The following is a 26,517-nucleotide window of genomic DNA, read 5'->3' as shown; positions in this document are numbered from 1 at the left end:
CAGTTCACCTGACCTCAAGAGAAGGGCATTTGGTTTGAAAACAATCCCCTGGTCCTCACTGGTCTCTCACAAGATGTCTTGTGCAGCTGGATGTTTGAGACTTGACCTCTGGCCTTGCTGCATGTGCTGAAGGGTTCATTACTGGCCAGTCCTTCCAGCATGGTCAGGCATGGGCAGTGTGTAGCCACCCCAGCCCTCCCCCACAATGCTGACTCTGTCTTGCCTCCAACTGATCCTCTGAAATTCAACCATATCTTCCATCCAGTCCCTGCCTTTGTGACATCCACCTAAAACCTTACCTCTCACCATACCAAGGAAACCCATGAACAGTCCACTTGCTCATAATTCTCACCAGCATTGAGTCAGGGGAACTCATCTGTGGCTTCCTCCATATTTCAACCCCCAACCAGCAGAGCTAGAGAGACCTAGGAGACCTGTTGTAGTTAAGGTTCTCCAGGAAACAGACTTTGAGATTCACCTAGAGAAGGTTTATTGGCAACTGTTCTCCAGAAGAACACTTGTAAGAGAGTGTGGGAAGCTGGGTTGAGCAGAGAGAGAAGTGAGGATTTCCAGGGACTTGCAAAGAAACTGATTTTGCTGGCATTTCTGAGCTGAGAGGGAATCTAATAGTTGTTCCAATTGAGACATGGGGTCTAGAACTTTACATCCCCCACAGTGGACTAGTCATTGGATATGTGCTGCTCAGTGAGTTCACCTGACCTTGGGCCAAGGGGCCTTCTTTGGCTAAGGGCAGTGCATGGAGAGGGCTTCCCTGGTGGCTCAGTGGTAGTAAATATGCCTGCCAGTGCAGGAGATGTGGGTTTGAACCCTCGGTCGGGAAGATCTCCTGGCAACCCACTTCAGTATTCTTGCCTTGGAAATCCCAGGGATAGAGGAGCCTGGTGGGCTATAGCTCACGGGCTCACAAAAGAGCAGACATAGTTCAGCAACTAAACAACAATGCTTGAAGAAGGACTCAGATGTGAGGCTTCAGCTGCCAGGATTCACAGCAGCTGGGGAACAAGTACCTGATCCACATCAGTGTCCAGTGTCCAGTGTCCTCTGTTCTAACCTGCCTGTCCAGCGTTTCTTCCAACTCTGATGAGGTGCTGTCACCCTTCTCCCCAGACATCCAGGAAAGAAGTAGAATATGCAACCCTTCCACCTCGGAGTCTCTGTATGCCTGGGAATATGTCTTGGAATTTTCATTCCCATTCATCCTCTCCCAGACTTCTCCAAACTGCTCTGATATCATAGCCTGAAAGTGAAAGTGTTAGTCATGTCCAACTCTTTGCGACCCCATGAACTGTAGCCTGCCAAGCTCCTCTATCCATGGAATTCTCCAGGCAAGAATACTGGAGTGGGTTGCCATTTCCATCAGCAGGAGATCTTCCCAACCCAGGGATCGAACCTGGGTCTCCTAAACTGCAGGCAGCTTCCTTACCATCTGAGCCACCAGGAAGGGTGATACAGCCTACATCCTCTCTCCAACAGAAAGATGCAATATTTTTTATTTCCTTTTTTCTCATTTATTTTTCTCCAAGGAATCAATATTTCAATATGTTGAGCTGTATGTCCAATGCTATGAAATGAAAATGTTAAATAACATATTTATGGCATTTTCTCAAAGAGTGTGGTTAAGAAATATTTCTTTTGTTTTACTCTTTTGGGTTCTTACCACCACTTCTTTTAGGAGCAGATCTCCCCAGGGATGTGTGTAGTCTCCTGACTCTCAGAACAGCCACCGCCCCAGGATTCGCCACCTTCTTCTGCTCTTGGGTGAAATTAGGTGACGTGTGTAGCTTCCTTTCCACTAGTGCTGTTCTCCCTGGGTCCTGCTCCTGCCCCAGAGCTCTATGGATTTTCCTCCAGAGGCTGTGGGAACATTCCCTGCATTTGTAAGACTCATTTGCCATGGAGAGTGGATGGTTTCATTCCCAAACCGTTCTCTTCCAGGGACCCAAGGAGACTAGAACTTTGTGCATAACCCTCCTACCCACCATTTTCAACTTTATTTTTAAATGCATTAAAAATTGTGCTAGTCTCCTTTGCTGCATGGACTTCAAACTGCATGAAATGCAATAAATCTCATTTTAGATTAAAAAAAAAACAGTAAACACCTTGTGTTCAAGTCTCCAATGGATAACTTTGGGGAATCCCACAAATGACTTCTTTTTCTCAGCAAAGCCTGAATAGTACACATATTAGACTTGGCATATTTTTCTTAAAGTTAAAATTTGATTTCAAGCTGAGTTTCAAGTTTAGTTCTTTGTATGGTGCCCACCCCTCTCTCTGAAGTAATGGATATTATTGATAGGTAAAAGACTTTAACACCCTGAAACAGTAAAACTTTGGTTGATGTTTCATATATATTAACCTAATCAACTTACAGTGATACACTACATGATTTTCTACCTTATCAGAAAATACACATTTCTTTTACTGGCTACTCTTTGCATTTGGTAAATTACACAAGTTGTTGAGAGCTCTCAGCTTTACAGAACCCCTACCCAAATTTCTTTGGGAGCTACTCTTTTTTTTTTTTTTTTTTTTGGTCTGTTTCTCCAAAATTTTATCTGATTACAGGGCCAACCACACATTCTGATAAGAAATTTACTTTTCCTTAAGAGAAAGGAAATACTTCCACGGCATTGTTAATAACTGCATACATTTCCACCTTTGGGGGGGCTTCCCAGGTGGCTTAGTGGGTAAAAAATCTGCCTGCAATGCAGGAGACATGGGTTGGATCCCTGGGTTGGGAAGATCCCCTGGAGGAGGGCATCGCAACCACTCCAGCAGTCTTACCTGGAGAATCCCATGGACAGAGGAGCCTGGCAGGCTACAGTCTATAGGGTTGCAAAGACTTGGGCACAACTAAAGCAACTGACCACCCCACCTTTTTTTTAAGGGTTAAAAATTACTTTGAGTAACTGACTTATGTAAAATTAAAACTTTATGACACAGAAACAAACCACTTTCAGTATAGTCATTTTGGTAATATGAATACATGAAATGATCATAACTTCAAATGCAATTTTTCAACTTTGAATATTTTTAAATATTTATAAATATTTTATTTATAAAAATAAACAAAGAAAAACAGTCTTAACTATCCCCAGATTCCAACATGGTAGTAACACATCAGTGTTTTCTTTGACACACTGCGCCCCTCACTGTCTTCCACACAAAGGGCTCTAGTGCTACAACAGCGTTGCCAAAGTGGAAGCTGTTGTTTCAAGTTCTAAGAACCAGCTTGGCAAGGAAACCTTTCTTCCACTGGGTGTAATTAATGTTTGCACACTAGATCCAGAAACCCAGCGACGGACCGTGAGAACCAGAATGATGCATCTCAGCCAAGCCTGCCTTCCTAAACATTGGGATATTTTCATTTTCCAGAGCCTGGATTGCTTTCTCTAGTTCCAACAGAAAACCCTGATTTATTTTACACAGATTTTGGTAAAGAGGGGCTCAGAGATTGGGGCTTAGGTCTCCCAGGGCTCTTAATAATTTCTTCCCACACCTCGTTGGATAGGTTTGTGCACCTGACTTGGGAGGCTAATGCTGTAAGCCTTTTTCAGCCAACTGGCCAGGAGGCAGAGACATCTCAGACGCCTCTTTCTAATCTTGTCTGTCCTGAGTACCATAGCAGGAACCACAGGGACTTGTGACCACACCCAGGTTGGTCTCTCCTTACACTCAAATCTTTATGATCCCTCTTGACCCTACCAAACCTTGGATTCCACTGATCCCTTTTTAGAATGTTGGAAGGAACAATTTATTCTGTCTGCATGGCTCTATGTGAGGACGAATAGTGTCCTTCCCCCCCACACCCCCAGGAAATCTCTGGGGATAATTGGCTCTCATATTTGAAACTGTTTTCCAAACAAAAGTCCACACACCTATGGGAGTTCACCCATGTATTCTAAGGGGTCTGGTAATTTTCTCTAGATTTTTCATCTCTTTAGACTATCCCTTGGACTGCAAGGAGATCCAACCAGTCCATTCTGAAGGAGATCAACCCTGGGACTTCTTTGGAAGGAATGATGCTAAAGCTGAAACTCCAGTACTTAGGCCACCTCATGAGAAGAGTTGACTCATTGGAAAAGACTCTGATGCTGGGAGGGATTGGGGGCAGGAGGAGAAGGGGACGACCGAGGATGAGATGGCTGGATGGCATCACCAACTCAATGGACGTGAGTCTGAGTGAACTCCGGGAGTTGGTGATGGACAGGGAGGCCTGGCGTGCTGCAATTCATGGGGTCACAAAGAGTCGGACACGACTGAGCGATTGAACTGAACTGAACTGGATTATCACTTGGTTTTGGTGGTTAAGCTTGTGTTTATGCTCAGGCAGACATTGCCATTGAGTCTTTCTACTTTAATTGTTTCTGACTAGTGAGCAGAGAGGCAGACCTAATATGCAAATGATGTATATCCATCAAGTAATAGCCAAATGGTGGGCCAGTACTCTGTACAAAGAAAGACTTCTAAGAAATCCTGTAGACGAGTCCTCAACAGCATCCAGCAGGATGCCTTTACTGAATCAGGAGAAACTGTGACTCCTTGGGCAATGCTATAAAAAAATTTTTTTAATGCAAGCAGTAATCTTATTTCATCAAAACATCATTTGTCACATTAAATTCAGTTTGCTAATTTCAAAATTACTTGTTCTTAATTTATGCTGGTTTTATGTTGTAAATAAATTCTAAGCAGACAGAGGTATACCTCATCTGATGGTTTATATATTTAAGTACATGTATATAATGAATATATAAATACATATAAAATTATTGAAACCACCATGGGCAAGAGGTCTGGATAAATATTTGCTTTTCTTTGAAAACTGTTGATGCATTTCTTTAGTTTAAAAAACACTGTTCTGTAGCGGGGAGGGGTGGGGGGTGGGGGGGGTATGTCACATCTTGCTTCACAGAATCAGTAAGGAGGGGCTGGTTTTAACACCTTTTTCATATTTTCTTTCCAATACTACCCTTCTTTCCCGTTTCCTTTCTCTGCCCTACCCCGAACTATGGGGGAAATGGCTAGACAGTTATCCTTTCTTAAAAGCTCTTCGATCACAACAAGGCCCTGGTGGCTGCCTCCCTCTCCACCAACATCTCTTACCAAGATCTTTTCTCCCTTGCTCAGTGAGTCCAAACATACTGTCCTGTCTTCAGTTACTTCAGTGTGCCAAGCTCTTTCTACCTCAGAGTTGTTTCCTCTTCTTCAGCTGATCCCCTGCTTACTTTCCAGGCCATCTCCTCCTCATCCTTCAGAGCTTAGCTAACATATCACTTTACTGTAAATAATCCTAAAGTGTACATGGAACCACAAAAGATGTCAAATTGCCAAAGTAGTCTTGAGAAAAAAGAACAGAGCTGGAGGCATCATGTTCCCTGACTTCAGACCATACTACAAAGATTCAGTAATCAAAACAGCATGGAACTGGCACAAAACCAGACATGTAGATCAGTGCAACAGAACAGACAGCCCAGAAATAAACCACACACCTATAGTCCCTTATTCTATGGCAAAAGAGGAAGCAATATACAATGAAGAAAAGAAAATCTCTTCAGCAAATGATGTTGGGAAAACTGGAACAGATACATGTAAAAGAATGAAATGAGAACATTAATACCACATACAAAAATAAACTCAAAAAGGATTAAAGACTTAAATGTAAGAGTAGACACTATAAAATTCCTTAAGGAAAACACAGGCAGGACATTCTTTGATATAAATCACAGCAGTAATTCTTTGGACCTGTCTGCTAAAGTAAATAAAAGCAAAAATAAACAAATGGGGCCTAATAAAACTAAAAAGCTTCTGCACAGTAAAGAAAATCATTGCTAAAACAAAAAGACAACCTACTGAATAGAAGAAAATAATTACAAATTATATGACCAATAAGGGATTATATTCTAAAGTCGCTGGGAAAGGAATGGAGACTTCACAAGTCCACCAACTGATTTCGTTTAGAATTATCAGAATTTTGTTAAGTTCTGGGTTTCAAGGTCACCTCATTAATGACTTCTTTTACTGATAATTATTCCCTGTCTATTGTACACTTACTCTTAGCAACCATTCACTTACATAGGACTTTTAAATTTTGCCTTTTAAATGATGTGGAGGATATTGTTTACAATTATCAAAGCACTTTGAGGAAGAATTCATATGAGAAACTAATATTAGGATCACTAGTATCAGGAAACTTTGAATTCACTTTATCAGTTTATGGAATCTAAGGCAGCCTATATGAGGCTACATGACCCTACAGTAATGTTTCCCTGAAGACTCAGAGTATTTACTAAAATCACAGATTCCAGCTCAAACCCACTGAAGCAGAATTCACCAAAGGAGAGACCTGGGCATGAGTTTATTTAACAAGTGCCCCCTGATGACTGACATCAGGGGAGTTTGGAAAACTGTCCTACAGACATGATTCATCAGAAATACATTAGGATACAGGGGAAGCTCTCAGAATGTATGTGACTAAGCCTCTTCAAGAGATTTTGCCAGGGAAAAGTGGAGTCTGAACAAGCAATGAAAATGCTTGCCAAGGGACTCTTACCTGCACTTTAATGAAGTATCTGTACTAAAGGAATATTTAGTATGGATCAGAGGTGGAAATGAGGCATAATTTAGCGTGGGCTGTAACATTCAGGAAGGAAATGGTGGTGCATACTTCTTTACAGAAGTAGCAACTCATTCAGCTCAGCAACCATGCCGGGACTAATACAACAGCATACAGTTCAGTTCAGTTGCTCAGTCGTGTCCAACTCTTTGTGACCCCATGGACTGCAGCACGCCAGGTTTCCCTGTCCATCACCAACTCCTGGAGCTTATTCAAACTCATGTCCATCGAGTCGGTGATGCCATCCAGCCATCTCATCCTCTGTCATCCCCTTCTCCTCCTGCCTTCACTCTTTCCCAGCATCAGGGTCTTTTCAAATGAATCAGTCCTTCACATCAGGTAGCCAAAGTATCAGAGCTTCAGCTTCACAAATCAGTCCTCCCAATGAATACTCAGGACTGATTTCCTTTAGGATGGACTGGTTGGATCTCTTTGCAGTCCAAGGGACTCTCAAGAGTCTTCTCCAACACCACAGTTCAAAAGCATCAGTTCTTTGGTGCTCAGCTTTCTTGATAGTCCAACTCTCACATCCATACATGACTACTGGAAAAACCATAGCTTTGACTAGATGCATGTTTCTTGGTAAAGTAATGTCTCTGCTTTTTAATATGCTTTCTAGGGTGGTCATAGCTTTTCTTCCAAGGAGCAAGCGTCTTTTAATTTCATGGCTGCAGTCACCATCTGCAGTGATTTTGAAGGCCCCCAAAATAAAATCTCTCACAGTTTCCATTGTTTCCCCATCTATTTGCCATGAAGCGATAGGACTGGATGCCATGATCTTAGTGTTCAGTATACAGTTGAAATACAGTATACAGTTGGAAGTCTCTAAATGTCCACTCTGTCACACTCACACAGAGAAGCTATGAATTATTCCATCAGTTGGTGAGTCAGAAATTGCTCCAGCCATCTGGATCACACAGTCTTTTACCATCTGGGAGACTAAGTTTTAGACAGTCCTTAAATTTATCAGGTCCCTATGTAGCTCAGTTGGTAAAGCATCTGCCTGCAATGAGGGAGACCTGGGTTCAATTCCTGGGTCAGGAAGCTCCCCTGGAGAAGGAAATGGCAACCCACTCCAGTATTCTTGCCTGGAGAATCCCATGAGTAGAGGAGCCTGGCAGGCTTCAGGTCATGGGATCCCAAGAGTGAGACACAACTTAGCACTATTTTTCTTTCTTCTTTCTAAGTTTATCAGGTCCACTCACTGCTATAAATAGGTTACTATTTCATATGCCAATGGGAAGTTATGGTCAATAACAGATTTTGAAAATAGTAACATGCAAAAATGTCGAAGATTGACATTTCAGTGTAGTTATTAATAGGTAGCACAATTTCAAGGTGCAAGATAAAAACAAATGAAAATATTACGTAATGAGCATGGCCATTCCCATCCCCTTTAGTTTAATTTGTATCTTTAGAGGATTCTCCCCCAGCCCGTCCTCCCCTACAGATTTTTACATAGATATAAGTGCAGAAAAATTCAACAGGTTACATACATTATTCTGTATATTGCTTTTATCCACTTAATAGATCTTGGGGATTTTTCCATATCAATACACAGAGAGCTTCTTCATTTTTTAAGAACCATAAAAATCTGATTTTCAATTCAATTTTGTTAAGTTCTATAGCAGACTTTCTTATTGTTTTTATTGAGGTATAGTTGATTTACAATGTTGTGCCAATCTCTTCTAAACTACAAAATGAGTCAGTTATACAAACCTATACATTATTTTTTCATATTCTTTTCCATTATGGTTTATCTCAAGATATCGAATATATTTCCCTATGCTATACATTAGGACCTTATTGTTAAGAGTTTGCTCTTACCAATCCCAAATTCCTAGCCCATCCTCTCCCCTACATCATCTTTCCCTTGACAGCCATAAATCTGTTCTCTATGAGTCTGTTTCTGTTTGGTAGACATATTTTAGATTCCACATATACATGATATCATACAGTATCAGGCTTTCTCTGACTTAGTATGATAATCTCTAGTTGTATCTACATTGGTGCAAATGACATTATTTCATTCTTTTTATGACTAAGTAGTATTCCATTGTGTATATGCACCACATCTTCTTTATGAATGCATCTGTTGATGGACATTTAGGTTGTTTAATATTTTGGCTCTTGTGAATAGCACTGCTATGAACATAGGGGTGCATGTACCTTTTCAAGTAATACAGCAGACTTTCATCTCTCTTTGACCATGGCCTACCTGTAAACATAAACATGTTTATGTATGTGCTTATTTTTAAAAGATCACTGGGTGTATCAGTTTAGATCCCCCAACAAGCAGATGTCAGGATGGAATTAGACATACAAAAGATATACTGAAGTGAACACATGTGAGGGATAAGACCAAAGGAATCAGGAGTAGGTGGGCAGAGTCTTTGGGTCACAACACAGGTCTGAAACCTGTGAAAGGAAAGAGGGAAGAAAGCGGGGTTCAGTAGGGGGAACTCAGACTGCTGTGTAGCTTGGCCAGGTCATTGTCAGTGGGGAACATTTCAGCCAGGTCAGTAGGGAACACAGAAAATATAAGCCTGGCAGAGGAGGCCTGTGTTGAGAAGGAATGGTCTAGCTCAAGCAGTCCCACTGTGCTCAGCTATTGGCTGGAGACAATCTAAGTAGAGTCCTGGCTTTTCAGTGTCGCTTTCATGAAGGCCATTGACATGTAGCACAAAACTCCTCACACTCGGCCCATTCCCACATGTTCATCCACATGTCTGCTCTACCACCTTCCAGACCTCTGACCAGATGGCCAGGTTGTTGGCCATTGCTTGAAATCTCCATATGTTCCCCACCTCAGGCCACTTTTCCTTTCCCATAAAATACATGACCAGGTTCAGCACTCACGGCTCTGTCCCTTGCAAAGATTTTCCCTCTCTGAATACTTTCAAGACCCCTCCTGAGTGGAGCTATAATGAAGCCTTCATTCATTTTCAGCTTCATCCACATAATAGCCTGTCCATTGATAAACCAAGCTTCTCTTCCTCCTTCAACTGGTCAAATGGAACCCCAGTCTTCCCATAGGTGATAGTGGGTAAGAGATGTTAGTGAAATCCTAGGGCACATGGGGCTCTGGGCAGCCTGTTCTTGTAGCTTTCTTGTGTCCTTTGGTTCTGCTCATCTTGATCCTGGATATATCATGTTCATCTTACAACAGATGGCAACTAGGTTTGTCCATCTTCATATCATTCGGGTGTTTTTGTATAGGTCACCATTACCCTTTATGTTTCATAAAGGGTATGGTTGGTTTCATCCAACTTTGTCTTGGCAGGTTCAACAGGACCCAGCTCACAGTGGGAAATTCTAAAGTAATAGTCACTTGGTATCCCACGATCAAGCATTCCTTTTTTTTTTTTTGCTAAAGTCAAGTAACTGTTTCTCAAAAATTCTAGAATTCTCTTCTGCAGATTCTATGGCCTTGTGTCAGAGCTCCAGAGACCTGCATTGTGATCCCTCCACTGGGCCTTGCCACAATCTTCACATTGCATCTTTTCTCACCACCTACACCAAACATTAACACCAAAGGATCTGCCTGATGATATGGCCCAAGAGGCAGGGCCGCTAGTACCAGAGCCCCGGCCTCCTGCAAAATGCTTTCCTGCTCTGAGCCCTCTCGAAGCTGGCAGCCTTTGTTCCATGTCATTCAGCATGTACACTGGAGATGTTTCTAAGTGTGGTATTGTTCCCAGAATCCAAGAGGCCTACCAGGTGCTCTGCTTTACTTTTTTCCTCTTTGTCTTTTTTCGGGGGGTGGGCTGGGGCCAGGGGGGAGTTATATAACAGAGTTTATGAGATCCAGCCATTTGCCTTTTACTTTTTTAATATTCATTTATTTATTTTTGGCTGTGCTGGGTCATTGTTGCTGTGCAAGCTTTCCTTGTTGCGGAGAATGGGAACTACTCCCCAGCTGCAGGAGACAGCTTTTCATCGTGGCGGCTTCTCTTGTTGTAGAGCTCGGGTTCTAAGTGCACCAGCTGAGTAGGCAGCACATAAGCTCAGTAGTTGCAGTTCCCCGGCTCTAGAGCACAGGCTCAGTAGTTGTAGCACATGGGCTTAATTGCTCTGCAGCACGTGGGATCTTCCCAGATCAGGGACGGAACGGGTGTCTCCTACCCTAGCACGTGGATTCTTCACCACTGAGCCACCAGGGAAGCCCTGCCTTTACATTGAAGGTGATGTCCCGGGCAGAGCATGGACTTGGTGTGAACACCACAGCAGATCTGAACTCTCAGCAGCTGGAGGCTGTCTGCCAAGTTCCCTCTGAGCTGCAGGTTCTCTGGGAGGGAGATCTGAGCTGTGCACCCCCAAGGCCACCCCCTGGAGTGTTCCTCCTTCTGAGTAAGCTTTAAAAAGTGCTTGTCATGTGAAAGTAATAAGTGAGATGCAAGCAATGACATACATTCTAGAATACGTTTAAGGCAAGGAAGAGGAATTGAAGCTTTATCTGGAATGCAGTCAGTATCTGAAGAATCCACCAGGTCTCTGAGGTGTGCGTGCCAAGGTGGTATGTAGGCTGGGACTGCAGCACTTGGCAAGGATGTGGCATTCCCCAGTGGCACTCAGTCAGAGGGCTGCCTCTTCTATTATCGGCCATTGTTTCAAATCCCATCTCAGATCTCTTGGAACCATTCACTCCCCAATTATATTATACATCTCTTTCCTGTCTAATAACGGATTTTGTGTTTTTCTCTCCTTCAAAGATCAGTCACTTGGCAACTACTTACTCCTTAGTTGCGCTTTCAGCAACATTGTTCACCTCCCTTTTTTTAAAATTTTTAAAATTGTGGTGTAGTTGATGTATAATGCTGTGTTAGATTCTGGCATACAGCAGAGTTATTCCATTATACGTGTATACATTCTTTCTCATATTCTTCTTCGTTATAGGTTATTTTCAGATATTGAATAGAGTTCCCTGTGCTTTATGGTAGGACCTTGTTGTTTATCTATTTTATGTATAGCAGTTTGTACCTGCCAATCCCAGACTCCTAATTTACCCCTCCCGCTTTGGGAGGTTTGTTTTTTATGTCTGTAAGCCTGGTTTCTGTTTTGTAAATAAGTTCATTAGTATATTTTAGATTCCACATACAAATGATATATTTGCCTTTTTACATCTGATTTACTTCATTTAGTATGATAATCCCTAGGTCCATCCATGCTGCTGCAAATGACATTATTTCATTCTTTTTTATGGCTGAATATTAGTCCATCGTATATATGTAACACCTCTTTACCCACTCATCTGTCAATGGACATTTAGGTTGCTTCCATGTCTTGGCTATTGTAAAAAGTGCTGATATGAACACTGAGGTACATGTATCTTTTCAAACTAGGGTTTTGTCCAGATATATACCTAGGAGTGAGACTGGTGGATCATATAGTAACTCTGTTTTTAGTTTTCTAAAGAAACTCCATTACTTTTTCCATAGTGACTGCACTAATTTACATTCCCACCAGCAGTATATGATGGCTTCTCTCCACACCCTCTCCAGCATTTTATTGTTTGTGGACTTTTTAATGATGGCCATTCTGACCACTGTAAGGTAATACCTCATTGTGGTTTTGATTTGCATTTCTCTAATAATTAGTGATGTGGGCATCTTTTCATGTGCCTAATAGTCATCTGTATGTCTTCCTTGCAGAAATGTCTATTTAGATCTTCTGACCATTTTGATTGGGCTGTTTGGGTTTCTGTTATTGAGTTGTATGAACTATTTGTATATTTTGGAAAGTAAGCCCTTGTCGATTGCATCATCTGCAAATAGTTTCTCCCAGTCCATAGGTTGTCTTTTCATTTTGTTTATGGTTTCCTTTGTGTGAAAATGCTTTTAAGTTTGATTCAGTTCCATCTGTTTTTGCTTTTATTTCTATTGCTATGGGAGACTGACCTAAGAAAACATTGCTACAACTTAACATCAGAGAATGTTTTCCCTATGTTCTCTTCTAAGAGTTTTATGGTGTCCTTCTTTTATATTTAAGTCTTTAAGCCATTTTGAGTTTATTTTTGTATACGGTATGAGGAAGTGTTCCAACTTCACTGATTTACATGTGACTATCTAGCTTTTCCAACACCACTTGCTAAAGAGACTGTCTTTTCCCCACTATATACTCTTGCCTCCTTTGTCAAAGATTGACCTTAGGTGTCTGGGTTTATTTCTGGGCTGTCTATTCTGTTCCACTGACCCAGATGTCTGTTTCTGTGCCAATTCCATGCTGCTTTGATTACTGTAGCTTTAAGGTATTGTCTGAAATCTGGGAGGGTTATGCCTCCAGCTTTTTTTTTCCCCCCACCAGGATTGCTTTGGCAATTCTGGGTCTTTTGTGAATCCATATAAAATTTATGATTATTTATTCTGGTTCTGTGAAAAATATCATGGGTAATTTAATAGGGATCACATTAAATCTGTACACTGCTTTGGGTAGTGTGGCCATTTTAACAATATTAATTCTTTCAGTCCAAGAGTATGGGAAAACTTTCCATTGCTTTAAATCACCTTCAATTTCCTTCTCCAGGGGATCTTTCAGACCCAGGGATCAAACCCAGGTCTCCTGCATTGCAGGCAGATTCTTTACCATCTAAGCCACCAGGGAAGCCGACTAACCATTTTAAGTCTCTCCTTAATCTGTCATTACCTTTTTCATTGTTAGACCTTTCCTGAACTCCCTGTGAGCCTTGTCATTGGACACATATGCTGTCTAAGTCCAGTGGACCTCTGCCCACTAGGAAAAAGAGGCAGAGACCACAAGGGACAAATTATAGGAAGAACCAAAGAACTGCCCTTGAGACTTAAATAAGGCTCAGCTGATGTTTTTATATCAGAATTAGACTATTTCTAAATTAGACTCTTAGCCCCTAGGGCAGGATTGCCTAGTTGTATGAAATAAGCTAACAAGTATCCAGTAATTACACAAAATTTGGACACCATGAAGCTAATGTTTTGGACACAAAAGATAGCCTAAGGAGACTAGAAAGGGATCAGAAGAAAAACACACAGGGAATGAGACAGCTGAAGTGGGAGGAGAGGGGGTAGGAGAGGAGAGATAAGCTAAGAGACGTGGGTTTTACAGAAGCTGAGGGAGGTAAGTGTTCACCAGTATCAAATTCACAGCTGCCAATCCTAGCAGAAGAATTGAAGAGGTGCCATCGTAGCTGTCAACTGGGAGGTCCCTAAATGGCTCAGACAAAAAAGAATTCACCTGCAATGAGTTCAATCCCTGGGTTGGGAAGATCCCCTGTAGAAAAGAATGGCAACCTACTCCAGTATTCTTGCCTGGAGAATTCTATAGACAGAGAAGCCTGGTGGGTTATGGTCCATGGGGTCACAGAGTCAGACATGACTGAGTGACTCACTAATGGCTGAACAAGCTGCCCTAGACTGGTGGGGTAGAACCCACATCAAGTGGTGTGAGGAGAGGTGGGAAGGAAAGACTTGAATGTAACCTACTCATTCAAGGAGGTGTGCAGTTTTGAGGACAGGAGTCTTGAGGTGCAAGCAGGACCAGGAAATAAGGGCTGTCTTAACATGGTAGACATACGAGTACCTCTGTTGGATGGAAGGAAAGAAATTAAAGTATATTCAAAGGTGAAGGTGAAGTCGCTCAGTTGTGTTCGACTCTTTGCGACCCCGTGGACTGTAGCCTACCAGGCTCCTCCGTCCATGGGATTCTCCAGGCAAGAATACTGGAGTGGGTTGCCATTTTCCTTCTCCAGGGGATCTTCCCTACCCAGGGATCGAACCCAGGTCTCCCGCATTGGAGGCAGATGCTTTAACCTCTGAGCCACCAGGGAAGCACACAGTATATTCAAAAGAGAAGGAGTTGACCCAAAACTTGGGGAGGAAAAAGGACATATTTGCCTCTGGGATGAGGTGGTGGTGAAAGATAGAAAATGAGAACCAGTGGAAGGTTTAAGAGAGGGAAGGTGTTCCCATGGGTTACCACTTTTTCTCCAGGAGGAAGAAGACAAGTAGGAAAGAACTGGGGCTGAGAAGGGCTTGAGGACAGTAATGGGCTTCTAGAAGTTTCCTGGGAAGAGATCTGCCATGTGGTGTGGAGGGACTGGTCTGAGGTTTGCCACCCATAATTTGCAATGGCAACTGGTAAATGTTATTGATTATTCCAAGAAGGGGTTTCCTATCAGCAGGGGAGGAGAAACTGATTTAGGCTTGAGGGCTGGGCAGGGGGATGAACCAAGAGGTCACTATGGAAAGGAAAGTGCAGTGGAAAAGATGCAGTAGGGTTCTTCAGGCAGGACAGGGAAGGGCCAGGAAGACATGAAGGGCATCAAAGGAGTGAAGACTCTGCCAAGAGTCCATGCTTGTTCAGTGAATGGGAAAGACCAGCGAGTGTTGTCAACGAGTGAGATTGTCAAGTTCTAGTCTTCAGCACTGACCTATGTGTGAATCAGAGAAAGTCCCAGGCTGTGTGTGAGGGCTTTAAAATAAAGGCCATGATGCTGAAGAAGGCAATGGATGGTGAGGCCAGGTTGAGGTAGCCTGGGACAATGGAAGTGACAGGAGGTGGGGGCATAGCAGATAAGCCACTGGTCCTGGATGAACAAGGAGACTGATATAGACAAGATAGATTTTCTGAAATACACAGCATAGAGCAAGTTTCTGGCTTCCTAAAAAGTGGGCTAACATGAATAGTACAAGTCTCAAAAGGGAGGGGCTACTGAAAAACAGCTTTCAGAAGAGGAGCTCACAGATTATAGCTGGCCCTCCTTATGCTGTATCAAACTCAACATCCACAGATTCCACCAATCACAGATCAAAAATATTTGGGGAAAAAAAAAATTCCAGAAAGTTTCATGAAGTAAAGCTTCAATCTGTTGCATGCTGGCCGCTATTTATATAGCATTTGCATTATATTGGTGATTATAAGTAAATCTAGATAGGATTTAAAGAATATGGGAGGAGAGGCATAGGTTATATACAAATACGGTGCCATTTTATATATGGGACTTGAACACTGTGGATTTTGGTATTGAGAGGGGTGGTTCTGAAACCAATATTCCACAGATACTGAGGACAACTATATTTACTTATTAATTTACTTTTAGTTCTTGACCTGTATTAACAACTACTGAACATCTCTAAGGTATATTTCTGGATCATCTGTTCCGATATGAACCTATCTTTCCAACCTCTATAATTTACTCTTCTTCCACCATTTCTTTAATTCTAGACAGCAGCATCACTATTATCCAGGTAGCTGTTCTATAAAATAAAAAGGTCATCTTTACCACCCCTTACCATCTCCACCTAACCTGCCTCTTCCCCCATTTGGAAGCTCTCACCCACACGCCAGTAAAGACTGGTAATAGAGTCAGACAGATTTCATTTAAATTCCAGCTCAACCATTTCTACCTCGAATGATCCTGGGCACAAAACTGTCCTTAAACTTTATTTTCTTCTGTAGTTGCTCAGTTGTGTCCGACTCTTTGCGATCCCATGGATTGTAGCCTGCCATGCTCCTCTCTTCATGGGATTCTGCAGGCAAGAATACTGGAGTGGGAAGCCATTCCCTCCTCTGGATTTTCTTCTGTAAGATGGTAATAATACTAGTACTAACCAATGGGTTATTATGAGATTTAAATGAATTAATACATGTAAAGAATTTAGTACCTAATCTAGCATAATATAATTTCCTTCAAAGTTTTGAAAATCATTAATTTTGTAATTTGCTTCCTCTTCTGACTTCATGTTGTCTACAAAGTTTCTGGCTACATTTCTTAACTTTTGCATTTACTGTGGGAAAATTTCTTAAATTTTCATGAATGCTTTATTATAAATACGCTGCTGCTGGTAAGTCGCTTCAGTCGTGTCCAACTCTGTGCGACCCTATAGATGGCAGCCCACCAGGCTCCCTCATCCCTGGGATTCTCCAGGCATATGCTAGTAATCCTCTGTTTTGAGGAGGGCATGGCAACCCACTCCAGTATTCTTGCATGGAGAATCCCATAGACAGAGGAGCCTGGTGGGCTGCAGTCCATTGAGTCTCAAGAGTCAGACATGACTTCAGGCAACTGAGCATGCATGCAGTCCTGTATTTTATTTATTCATTTACGAATAACAATGTTGTGTTAATTTCTGCTGTACAGCAAAGAGATTCCATTATACATATATATATTTTCATATTCTTTTCCATTATGGTTTATCACAGGATCTTGAGTATAGGTACCTGTGCTATACAGTAGGAACTTGTTTATCCATCCTATATATTACAGTAGTAATACTAACTTTGACTTATAAATCAAGTAATTTTAATTCTATTTGCTTTCTTACACTTTGAATCAATAAACACACTTTAGTCCCACAGAGTCGGACATGACTAAAGCAACTTAGCAGCAGCAGCAGACAACATACACCTCCAGGTTAGCTTTCTGTCATTTGTAGTTTTATTAAAAATTCTCAATAATTCTAATGTGTAAATAAAAGGAAATCACCAATGAAATTTTAAATACAGCCTCAGCTTTAAAAAAAAAAAGATAAAATTCTAAGCCACATATCCTCACCACCATGTTGTTAGTAACATTCACACTCAAATGGCTTACTTTTGGTTACAAATGTTTTTAGAATGGAAACCTACTAGTGCTGGGTTTTGAACATGGAGGAAAAAAACCAAGTGCTAGCGTGGCTGTTGGCCCCTGGGCTTTAGTGGCCTCCCCCACCCCACCTGTCAAACTAACATTCACATTCTCTTCTTACTAATCCCTTCTTAAAGCTAAATTCAACTCCCCCTTAGCCAGGGCAAAGATTCAGAGTGAGAGGGAAAGTGAGGACATTACTGACCCCAGCTAGTAAACTGCAGCACTGTTCTACTGCTCCTGTGAGCAGAACCATCACCGTCAGGGCCTCTTCCTCTTCCTGGTTCTTGTTCCCTGTCTTCTCCAATCACCACCATTGAACGTGAACACTGACATTAATGAACACATCAGTGAGACTGGAGAAACATTCCACCAGGACAACAGCAGGCAAACGGAAGCATGGCTTGAGTGGTTACTTTGCCAAAAATTGCTCAGTGAGCTACCAAAAATTAGATACTAATTTTCACCCATGAAGAGAGTCAGTGGCAGAGTCGAGTTAGGACTGATGAGTTGAAATTTAATAGCAGACGTATGGTGGTAGAGTCTTTCTTTTAATGAAGGGTCTTTCCAAGGAAGACATCTATTAGGGATAGCAAGAGGAAGAGATTAAGGGATAAATGGTCATATCTTTTGTCATCCTCAAATCTCCATATTCTCCCGGGATGTGTCCATACCACCACCCTTTGTCCATCTACCATAGATGGACTTCACTCACATCTATTATAGAAGCCAGAAACTCACTCTGTGCTGTATATTTCAGAAAGTCCATCATCTGCCTGAGAGCTAATTAGGAAGAATAGGTGGCACAGTGGTAAAGAATCTGCCTGCCAATGCCAGACACGCAAGAGATGCGGGTTTGATCCCTGGGTGGAGAAGATCCCCTGGAGAAGGAAATGGCAACCCACTCCAGTATTCTTGCCTGGGAAATCCCATGGAAGAGGAGCCTGGTGGGCTACAGTCCATGGGCTCGCAAAAAGTCGGACACAAGTGAGTGCACACGTGCAAACACACACACAGCATTAAATGGTTCTACCATGCTTGCAAACAAAAGTGTGAACCTCAAATATTCATGTGTGTAGATCCTAACACACGAGTGGGTAAAAAACCAAAAAGGGAAAGAAACAAAGGTTGCTCTACAAAGAGAGCCAGTTCAAAAATGAGAGGAAAAAAAATAAGTATATTGACCTGAGCAATCACAGTTTCTCATATCAAACAGAACCCCAAAATAGATGGAAATGTCTACAGTAGCTCCTGATCCTGGTGTGCCCTGTAACAGAAAAATGGAATTATGGTTCAGCTGCGAAATCCTGGGCCCTCATTTTCCCAGTGGCCTAAATCAATCCCCAGTCCGGGGACAAGATGCTGAGCAAGGTGCGTAATTATTTCAGGCCACTAGGGTAAGCACTATTCCTGGCAACTCTGTAGGCAGCACCATGGATGAGGGTTTCTAATCCTCTTTGGTGATTTGGTTCTGTGTAAACTGAGATTTTTCTTTCACTATTTCAGCCAGATAAGCAGGAAAGGCCAGCTCCAGTCCTGAGCTAGAGCCGATCAAGGTCAGTTTCAGTTCCTTTTCTGTGCGGTTTAGATTCCTTTTTTCCTTGCTGCCTTCCCTGACACCTGTCCTTGTATTTTTATCTGATTATCAGAACCTAGTGAGAGAACCCTTGGCAGCCTCTGGTGCTTACTCTGTCATGCAAAAGCTCCTAAGTCTAAGGGATACCATAAATACTGTGCAGAGCAGAGTCCTTGAAAGGCCAACCTAAGACCCTGGCTATGCACAACAGAGAGGTGTCTCTCATGGGGATTTTAAGGGTGAGGTTGAAACTAGTGCCTGCTTTTACCCAGAGGCAATACTGACGTTTCAACTCTCCTATTAACAGATCTCTCATGTTTGGCTTGACACTGCCCCCACAATAAATTCAGTTATTACTTAACAGAGAGAAAGTGAAAGGTAAATCTTGACATTCCCATTTGGATGATGATGAAATAGAGGTTTAAAAGAGTTGTGTACAGTGAATTCAACTGAGCAGTATTGTAGCTGAAAAGTAGACCAGCTGACACCTGTCCCCGGTTTTGTAGGTCACAGACTTTGTAAGTTTAGAGCAGTGTTTTACTTACCATGTTTCTCCTTGAAAGCGTCTATTTACTTTCTTAAATTGTGGGTGCCAGTGGAGAGGAACCAGGTGTACATTCCAGACACTCAGACAACATACACAGACTGAGCCGTCTGCCTGTTGAGTACACAGCTCCGGGATGAAGAATTTCTAGGGTTGTTAGAAGAACACAGGCGACTTCAGAAGGAACAGGCTGAGGTGGACACGAATACCTAAATCCCTACGAAGACAGATGAAAAACATCCTCTTTATTATTACAAACCAAAAAACCGAACCCATGTATTTTGTGCTTTTTCAAACTGCACTGCCCTCCCCCCCCCCCCGTATCTTCATTAAAGAAATGCAAACACATGTGCTTCAAGACGGGTAGGTGTAAAAGAACATTCTGCACAATTATATCTAGGCTGTCGCAGACTTCTTTCACATGCAACCATCTATCCGGGGGATGTTAATTCACGGTGACAGCTGAGCATGACAAACGCCACGGTACACAAGTTGGAATGCCGGAAAACAGGCAACTACGAAAAGCCCATGCAGACAAACGCGCCTCGGAGTTTTCTCCCTCCACACACACGTGGCCGCACTTCTAGGCGCTCCAGCACGGTGATAAACCCCAAACACACACACACACACACACACACACACACCGGAGCCTCCGCCGCCCTCCACGCCCACGCCTCGGTCTCCAGGCAGGCGGGCACTCGCGCGCGCCCCTGGGCACACTCGCCCCCCACCCGTATCCCGCTACTGCGCACGGCAGCGCCGGGCGGTCCCCACGTCCCCCTGCCCGCCCGCCGGGGAAGCGGTGGCTCCCGGGCTGGGGGCAGGGGCGGGGGCGGGGGGAGCTGGCAAGGGAGCGGAGCGCCGCAGGGCCGGGCCTCGGCGCCTGGGGAGGGGAAGAGGGGCGGGCACGGGGCGGCGCCCGGCTCACGTGGGCGGGCAGGAGCAGCTGAAGGTCCGCTCCGTAGCCCGAGCTGTCCTCTCGCGCGCGGCGCTGGCCTCGGGCGGCGGCGGCGGCGGCGAAGGAGGAGGAGTTGGAGGAGAAAGGCGGCGGTGGCGGCGACGAAAGAAGAGGGGAGGACGGGGGCGGCGTCGGACTGGAGCCGAGCGGCGGCACGAGCTGCCCGGGGCGCTGTCGTGAGCTCGCCCGCAGGGCCCCCACCCCCGAGCTACACCCTGCCGTGCCCAGCTCTGCCCGCGTCCGTGCCCCCGCGGGGAGCGCGCCGGGGCTGCCCCCCGAATGACGGGCGGAAGGTTCGACTTCGACGATGGCGGCACCTACTGCGGCGGCTGGGAGGAGGGCAAGGCGCACGGGCATGGCATCTGCACGGGGCCCAAGGGCCAGGGCGAGTACTCGGGCTCCTGGTCGCACGGCTTCGAGGTGGTCGGAGGCTACACCTGGCCCAGCGGCAACACCTACCAGGGCTACTGGGCGCAGGGCAAGCGGCACGGGCTGGGGGTGGAGACGAAGGGCAAGTGGATGTACCGGGGGGAGTGGTCACATGGCTTCAAGGGGCGCTACGGGGTCCGGCAGAGCCTGTGCACCCCCGCCCGCTACGAGGGGACCTGGAGTAACGGGCTGCAGGACGGGTACGGCGTGGAGACCTACGGGGACGGAGGTGAGCTGCGTCGCTGGCGGCTCGGCTGCCCCGCGAGCTGGGCTCTGGGGGAGGGCTTTGCCCCTGACTGCGGGGCCGCGGGGAGGACGCAAGGCGCACGTGTCCCGAAACCCGCCAAAATACCTGGGGGAGCCTCCCACCCTCCTCCCGCGGCCACTCTCCCCGGGAGGGGGCGGTAGGACGTGGCGGGTGCGCGGGGGTTGGATCTGACTCGGTTCTGGGGGCGGGCGGTGTGTCCACACCCGGGGGAACAAGGCGTGAAGACACCTGGCCGGCGCCAGCGCCGCGCTGCCACCGGGAGGGAGCGTGCCCGGGAGGGCTGGACTGGGAAGAGGACGCTGTCACTTGAGCCCGTCACATTACGTTCCTGATCTCTCCCTCTCCCGGCCGGGTTTGAAATCGCCACTCCCGTGGAGTGAGAGCGAGCGCCCTGGGCTTGGAGGCTGGCGGTCGCGGCGCCCAGCTCCCGGGATTGGTTTCACGTGGAGTCGTATTTCGCCTCTGGTCCTCTAGTGGCCTAAAGATAGAAGTCAGAACCCCAGAACTGGGATGTTGGGGAATTGTTCCTTATCGGAAGTGCATTTGGAAAGTAATCGTAGTTTTGGGAGTGGAGAGTCCACCTGATGCAGGTGGGGTTCAAAGAATGCGGGGTTTTCTTTCTGGTTTTCCTTCGCTTTCTTAAAGTATCGGTTTTCTATCAAAAGAAGGTAGTCATTGTTGATCTGGAGATATCTGGGAAAATTACCAGGAAAACATTTTACAAACGAACAGGGAAGTCTATATTTTAAAAAATACAATTGAAAGGTGTATTCCTATAACAGCTAAATTAACAGCTACTTCACTCCTGAGAATAGCAGTAGGGAATCGCCGGTTTGCCCTAAGGTGTGCGATGTAAAACCGTATGCTGGCTGTAAGCAAAATTCACCTAATTTTAATATTTACTAATTTTTGCAAAAGAAATTTTGTATATAATAGAGCATAGCCCTCCTCCTTTTTTCCCCCAACCAGGAAAAGTATATATTATTGATACAGGTGTCAAAACCTGATGAATTTGCTTGTGTAATAAACCGAGAAGGACGAATGGCTTATGCTTTGGCAAAACACAGTTTCTGATAATAATCATAATTGAAAAGGGTTGTCACATTTCGGAATTCTGCAGCCCAGAGTTGGAGGATATTAAAGGGGCCCAATTGAAAGTTTGTCCAGCCCAGTCAGGCAACTGCTTATATAAAAGCTTATACAATTTGTACACTTCACTTACTCAGAACACTTGGGCCGTGTTTCAAATACAAACCGGCAGCATGGTAGGATTGGCTAAAAAGGACATCTTTTCGTCCTACAGTATAAATAATGGATATAGTTCTCATGGATTAAAAGTGGAGGGGGGAGGCTGTCTCTAATAATTGTGTATGGGCTGTGTGACTTTCAAGTTCCACAGTAGTTAATTAGGGCCCTTAAATGTTCTCAGTGGGCACAGAGCACCTTAGTTTACACCCATATAAATGTGTTAGCTTGTGACTGGATTTTATCAGAGGCCCTGGTCTACAATATAACTAAATTCCATGCTCAAAAGTGGAATGCAAATCTTATCTTTCAGACGTGTGCATTATTTTACAACCTTTCAAGAAGGTGGTGGATAGTTCTTTTACTTCAGTATTTGGAAGGCTAAAAATAAATGTCTTCTTTTAAAGTTACTACTCATTAAACAAAATCTCTTGGTTTAGAGTATTCATTATACCTAGCAATAAAAATATATATATATATAGCACAGTAAAGGTCCTCTGTTTATGTATTGCCAAAGCTCAAATAAGTGTCTAGGGTGACTATGGATAATTGGCCTCCTGTTTTAAAACTAACTTTTAAAAGAATTTTTTAAAAACCTCAAAATTTGGCATTACCACAGGACTTCGGTTTTCTTTTTCTACCAAAACAAACAAATAATCTAATATGCTACCAATTAGGAAAGGGGCAGGGGGAGACTCCTAAAAATCATAATTGAATTCTTACTGTTAATTTCTTTCATATGTCAATCAGTTAATTAGAAAGTCCTGAATCATAAAATGGGGTTCTAAGTGGAAGTGTATTGCTATAACTTATTTCCTGCAAAGATTTTGGCCACAATAAGACAGATCACTTCCACAAGCTTTACTTCTTGCCTCTGCACCACCACAAGTCCATCCCTAGCAGCCTCTGTCAGACTTAAGAAAATCTGATTGCATGTATTTTGTGGTGACGTTAAACTCAGAAGGAAGGAAGTTGTAATTCCATTGACAACTATCACTCAGTTTATTTTACTAGTGATCTGAGTATGAAGTGTTGTTGAAATAGAACCCCCTGAATATTAAGTAAGAATAGTTAGTACAGTGCTCCCAAAATCCAAGTCTAGGTGCCCAGAATATTTGGTAAAAATTCGGATCCTGCTGTGGTTCCTTTTTTCACCTGTCATGAAACTATTAGAATATATCTAGAAAGATACATTGTTGTGTTAATTATACGCATTCCTGTCCATGCACATTTTCATTCATAGCATGTAGATTTAAATTTGGCACATTAAATCTAAATTTGACTGGAATTCTCTCTGAATTGGAAGTCTTCCACTACAAACTTATTTAGTGAAAATGGCTGTATCTAGAAAATCAGCTCCCAGATGAAAAGTCATAGAACATCCGTAAAAATATTTTTTAAACTTATGAACTATGCATCCATATGTAAGAAATTGAGAGGAACTAATTAGAACTTTGAGCAGCAGGGAGCAGGTGGAACGCACCTGCTTCGTAAGGAAAAAGAGGCCCTTTTCCCCCACTTAAGTTCATTGACTAAACTAAACCTACTTTAAATTTCAGATGAATCACTAACACTTTGACTGTAAATTAGTTTCTAGCAATTCTATGGAGGAATTCTTCCATGCAGTGTTCCTCAACAGGGTAAGATGGGAATATAGGCAATGCCATTGTTCTGCCTTCTCTGCTACTACAGTCAAGCAACAACTTAAACTTTCTAGTTATTGCTGTTGCCTTAAACCACTTAGATTTTCAAGCAGTGTGTCTTTGGAAATTCTAGATACTAGTCTTATTTTGGAGATAGCAGATTAAGGAAACTAGTTGTTAATTTCCCCTCAGTGTTAAACATTTCCTAAGATAGTGTGGTTGTGTTTTAAAAGTTTAAGTACTTGATATCAAACAGTATGTTTGGAAGTTGTTCTAGCAAAATTAACTTGTAGAAAAGTTAGAGGAGAATTATTATAGTGTTCCTTGTTTATTTAAACAAAATATTTTAAAATAAGGTGGTTTGTTTTAGTGCATATAAGTCAGGTTGTATAACTTTTATCTTCGAACTTGAATTTTTATCTATCTAGGCAAAGGGAAAGTCAGTTGCAATTTTCCAGTAATTTCAGTTTCCTTCTGGGTTACAGTGGTGGTGTTTGGAGATGGCTAATACTGAGTAGAAAGCTTCTTCATCTGAAATGTTGTATTTGAGTGTCTTATCCTTTGGGGTTTATCCTTTTGGGAAAGTCATGGCCCACCCACCTCCTCAGAAGTTCTGAGATGTCAGGTTAAGATGTTAAGACCTATCCAGAGTATGACATTCACAGTACCAGACCCCCTTTGTATTGGATTGGCCAAAAAGTTTGTTTGGGCTTTTTGTCAGATATATAAGGGAAGAACCTCAATGAACTTTTTGACCAACCCAATATGTCATTGTCACCCTGCTACTGTCTATTTATATACCAAAAATATGTCAGAATGAACAGAGGGAGATGGTAGTCTTGCGATTAGTCAAAACTTTTGACTTGGGAGCCACTATGGCTTTAACTTTTAAGTGCATGAAATAATCAGTAAGCAGCACTTCTCAGTATTTTAAAAGTAAATGTATGCCATTCAATGGAAAGTTTTTCATGGCAATCTGAAATGAAAAGTATACTGCAAAGTAACTCTATATAACCAGAAACTGAAAGAAGTCAAAACAGTTAAGATTTACTTTCTATAATATTTGTGAGTTAGAATACAGAAGTAATTACGTCTTAAATTTTTCATGTAACTTCTTTGGAGGGCTAGTTTAATATAAAATTTGCCTTTAATTAAAAGGAAATGGACTCAATTTAGAACAGAAAATTCTAAGTTCCTAATCTTAACATCCAGTTCCTCCTAAGATGATTTAGGAAGTTGCTCCAGGTTAATTTTTAAATGTCTTTGCTAATTTACTTAATAGAAAAACTTCTGAAAACAAATGCTTTAAATTAGAGATTATCATATTCCTGAGAAGGCATACTATTCATTGAAAAAATGATCTGGTGATGACAAAGTTTTCATGTACGCTGTCAAATGCACCTTTCTTCTGAGATGAATTCCATAATGTTAAGAGTGGAAGTTTTCCTCTGACCTTATCTTAGTTTTCCCAAAGGTAAATAGTGCATGCTTTTAAGCCACCACAGCTGTTTATTATAAAGTCATCAAACATCTACATACCAGAGGACACACAGCCAGAAGTGTGGAAATTTTGTGTTCTCCTATGAAGTAATGCCTGCCCTCAGAATGTTTCCAGTTTAGGATGTGGTTCACAGTACAGTGGCAGAAGCTAGGGAAACCATGAGGAGAATGACCAGAAGAAAACAGAAATTTAGCAAATATGGGACAGATCTTGACCTTTTCACTTGGAAGTACAAAATGTTAAATTGCCCATTTTTTTTATAATGGTTCACTCTATTCAGAATATATATTCTATTTGTCAAATCCCTCTCAGCTTAAAAAGGATCACCCAAAACTAAATAATAATCCTGAATGTTAAATAGTTTTCCGTGCCCTAAAAGAACATGATGAATGTGGTACAAAGAAAATGTAAGAAAACTTGTTTGACAACTCATGTTCCAAGCATTCAGATCACTAATAATTTTAGGTCTTTGAGCTTGTTGGAATGTCAAACTGCCGGACCTGAAGTCTCTCATTTTTCAGTTAAATTAGTAAAACTACAGCTCACAAATAGAGCTCATTTCTTGGTCTGCTATTGCACTGCCTGCCTCAGAGGGGGTTTTGATGTGTTAATTTCAGGGGAGAAAAGTTTTCTAATGATCACTCTTGTATTAGAAGTCAGTGCTTTGTAAAATGTTTTCAGTGAAAGGCAAAAAAAAAAACCTATTGGAAAAACCTATGTAGATTTAGATTCGAGGTTATCCTATTCCTGAGAAGGCATAATATTCACTGAAAAAATGGTGTCAACAAAGTTTTAATGGGCACTGTCAGGCACACCTTTGCTCTGAGATGAATTCCATAGGGTTAAGAGAGTTAATTTTCCTCTGGCTTCCTCTCAGTTTTACCAAAGGTAAGCAGCACACTCGTTTGGGGATACATCTATATCCCCAAAGCTGACATACAATTACAGAAACGGCCTAGACACAACACTTCAGGGTGGGGATTCACAAAGGGAATTTCCGAAGCATGGCCTAGAGTTGACTAGGCAGTGTGGCGGGGTTGGGCCTTGAGTTCCCGGCCTGCGCAGGGCTCTCCATGTGCGCACCCACGCCCCCATCGGCCTATCTGCAGCCCCGGACTCACG

General features: G+C 42.9%; 2 protein-coding genes across 9 annotated transcripts in view; one reads left to right on the top strand and one right to left on the bottom strand.

Annotated features, from left to right (window-relative positions):
* The window catches only part of GDAP1 (ganglioside induced differentiation associated protein 1), a 50,244-nt gene extending 29,659 nt beyond the window's left edge, over nt 1–20,585 (bottom strand). The window contains exons 1-2 of one of the 3 annotated variants that reach the window (XM_069601051.1): nt 20,280–20,585; nt 19,353–19,568 (exon numbers count right to left, since the gene is read on the bottom strand). The gene's annotated coding sequence lies outside the window, so the exon portion shown is untranslated. Of the gene's footprint in view, nt 1–19,352; nt 19,569–19,995; nt 20,180–20,279 lie in introns of those variants that run through there. The other 2 variants (XM_069601052.1, XM_069601050.1) reach the window with 2 other exon arrangements.
* Nucleotides 20,186–26,517, top strand: part of JPH1 (junctophilin 1) — an 88,129-nt gene continuing 81,797 nt past the window's right edge. For all 6 annotated transcript variants that reach the window (XM_069601049.1, XM_069601047.1, XM_069601045.1 and 3 more), the window contains exon 1: nt 20,186–20,967. In XM_069601049.1, the coding sequence (XP_069457150.1) occupies nt 20,589–20,967 (379 nt within the window). In that variant the 5' untranslated portion in view covers nt 20,186–20,588. The remainder of the gene's footprint in view (nt 20,968–26,517) is intronic.

This window comes from Ovis canadensis, chromosome 9 (assembly GCF_042477335.2).
Source record: "Ovis canadensis isolate MfBH-ARS-UI-01 breed Bighorn chromosome 9, ARS-UI_OviCan_v2, whole genome shotgun sequence".
Lineage (NCBI taxonomy): Eukaryota > Metazoa > Chordata > Mammalia > Artiodactyla > Bovidae > Ovis > Ovis canadensis.
The sequence above is the reverse complement of the archived record's forward strand: the minus strand, read 5'-3'. Positions and strand labels throughout refer to the sequence as shown.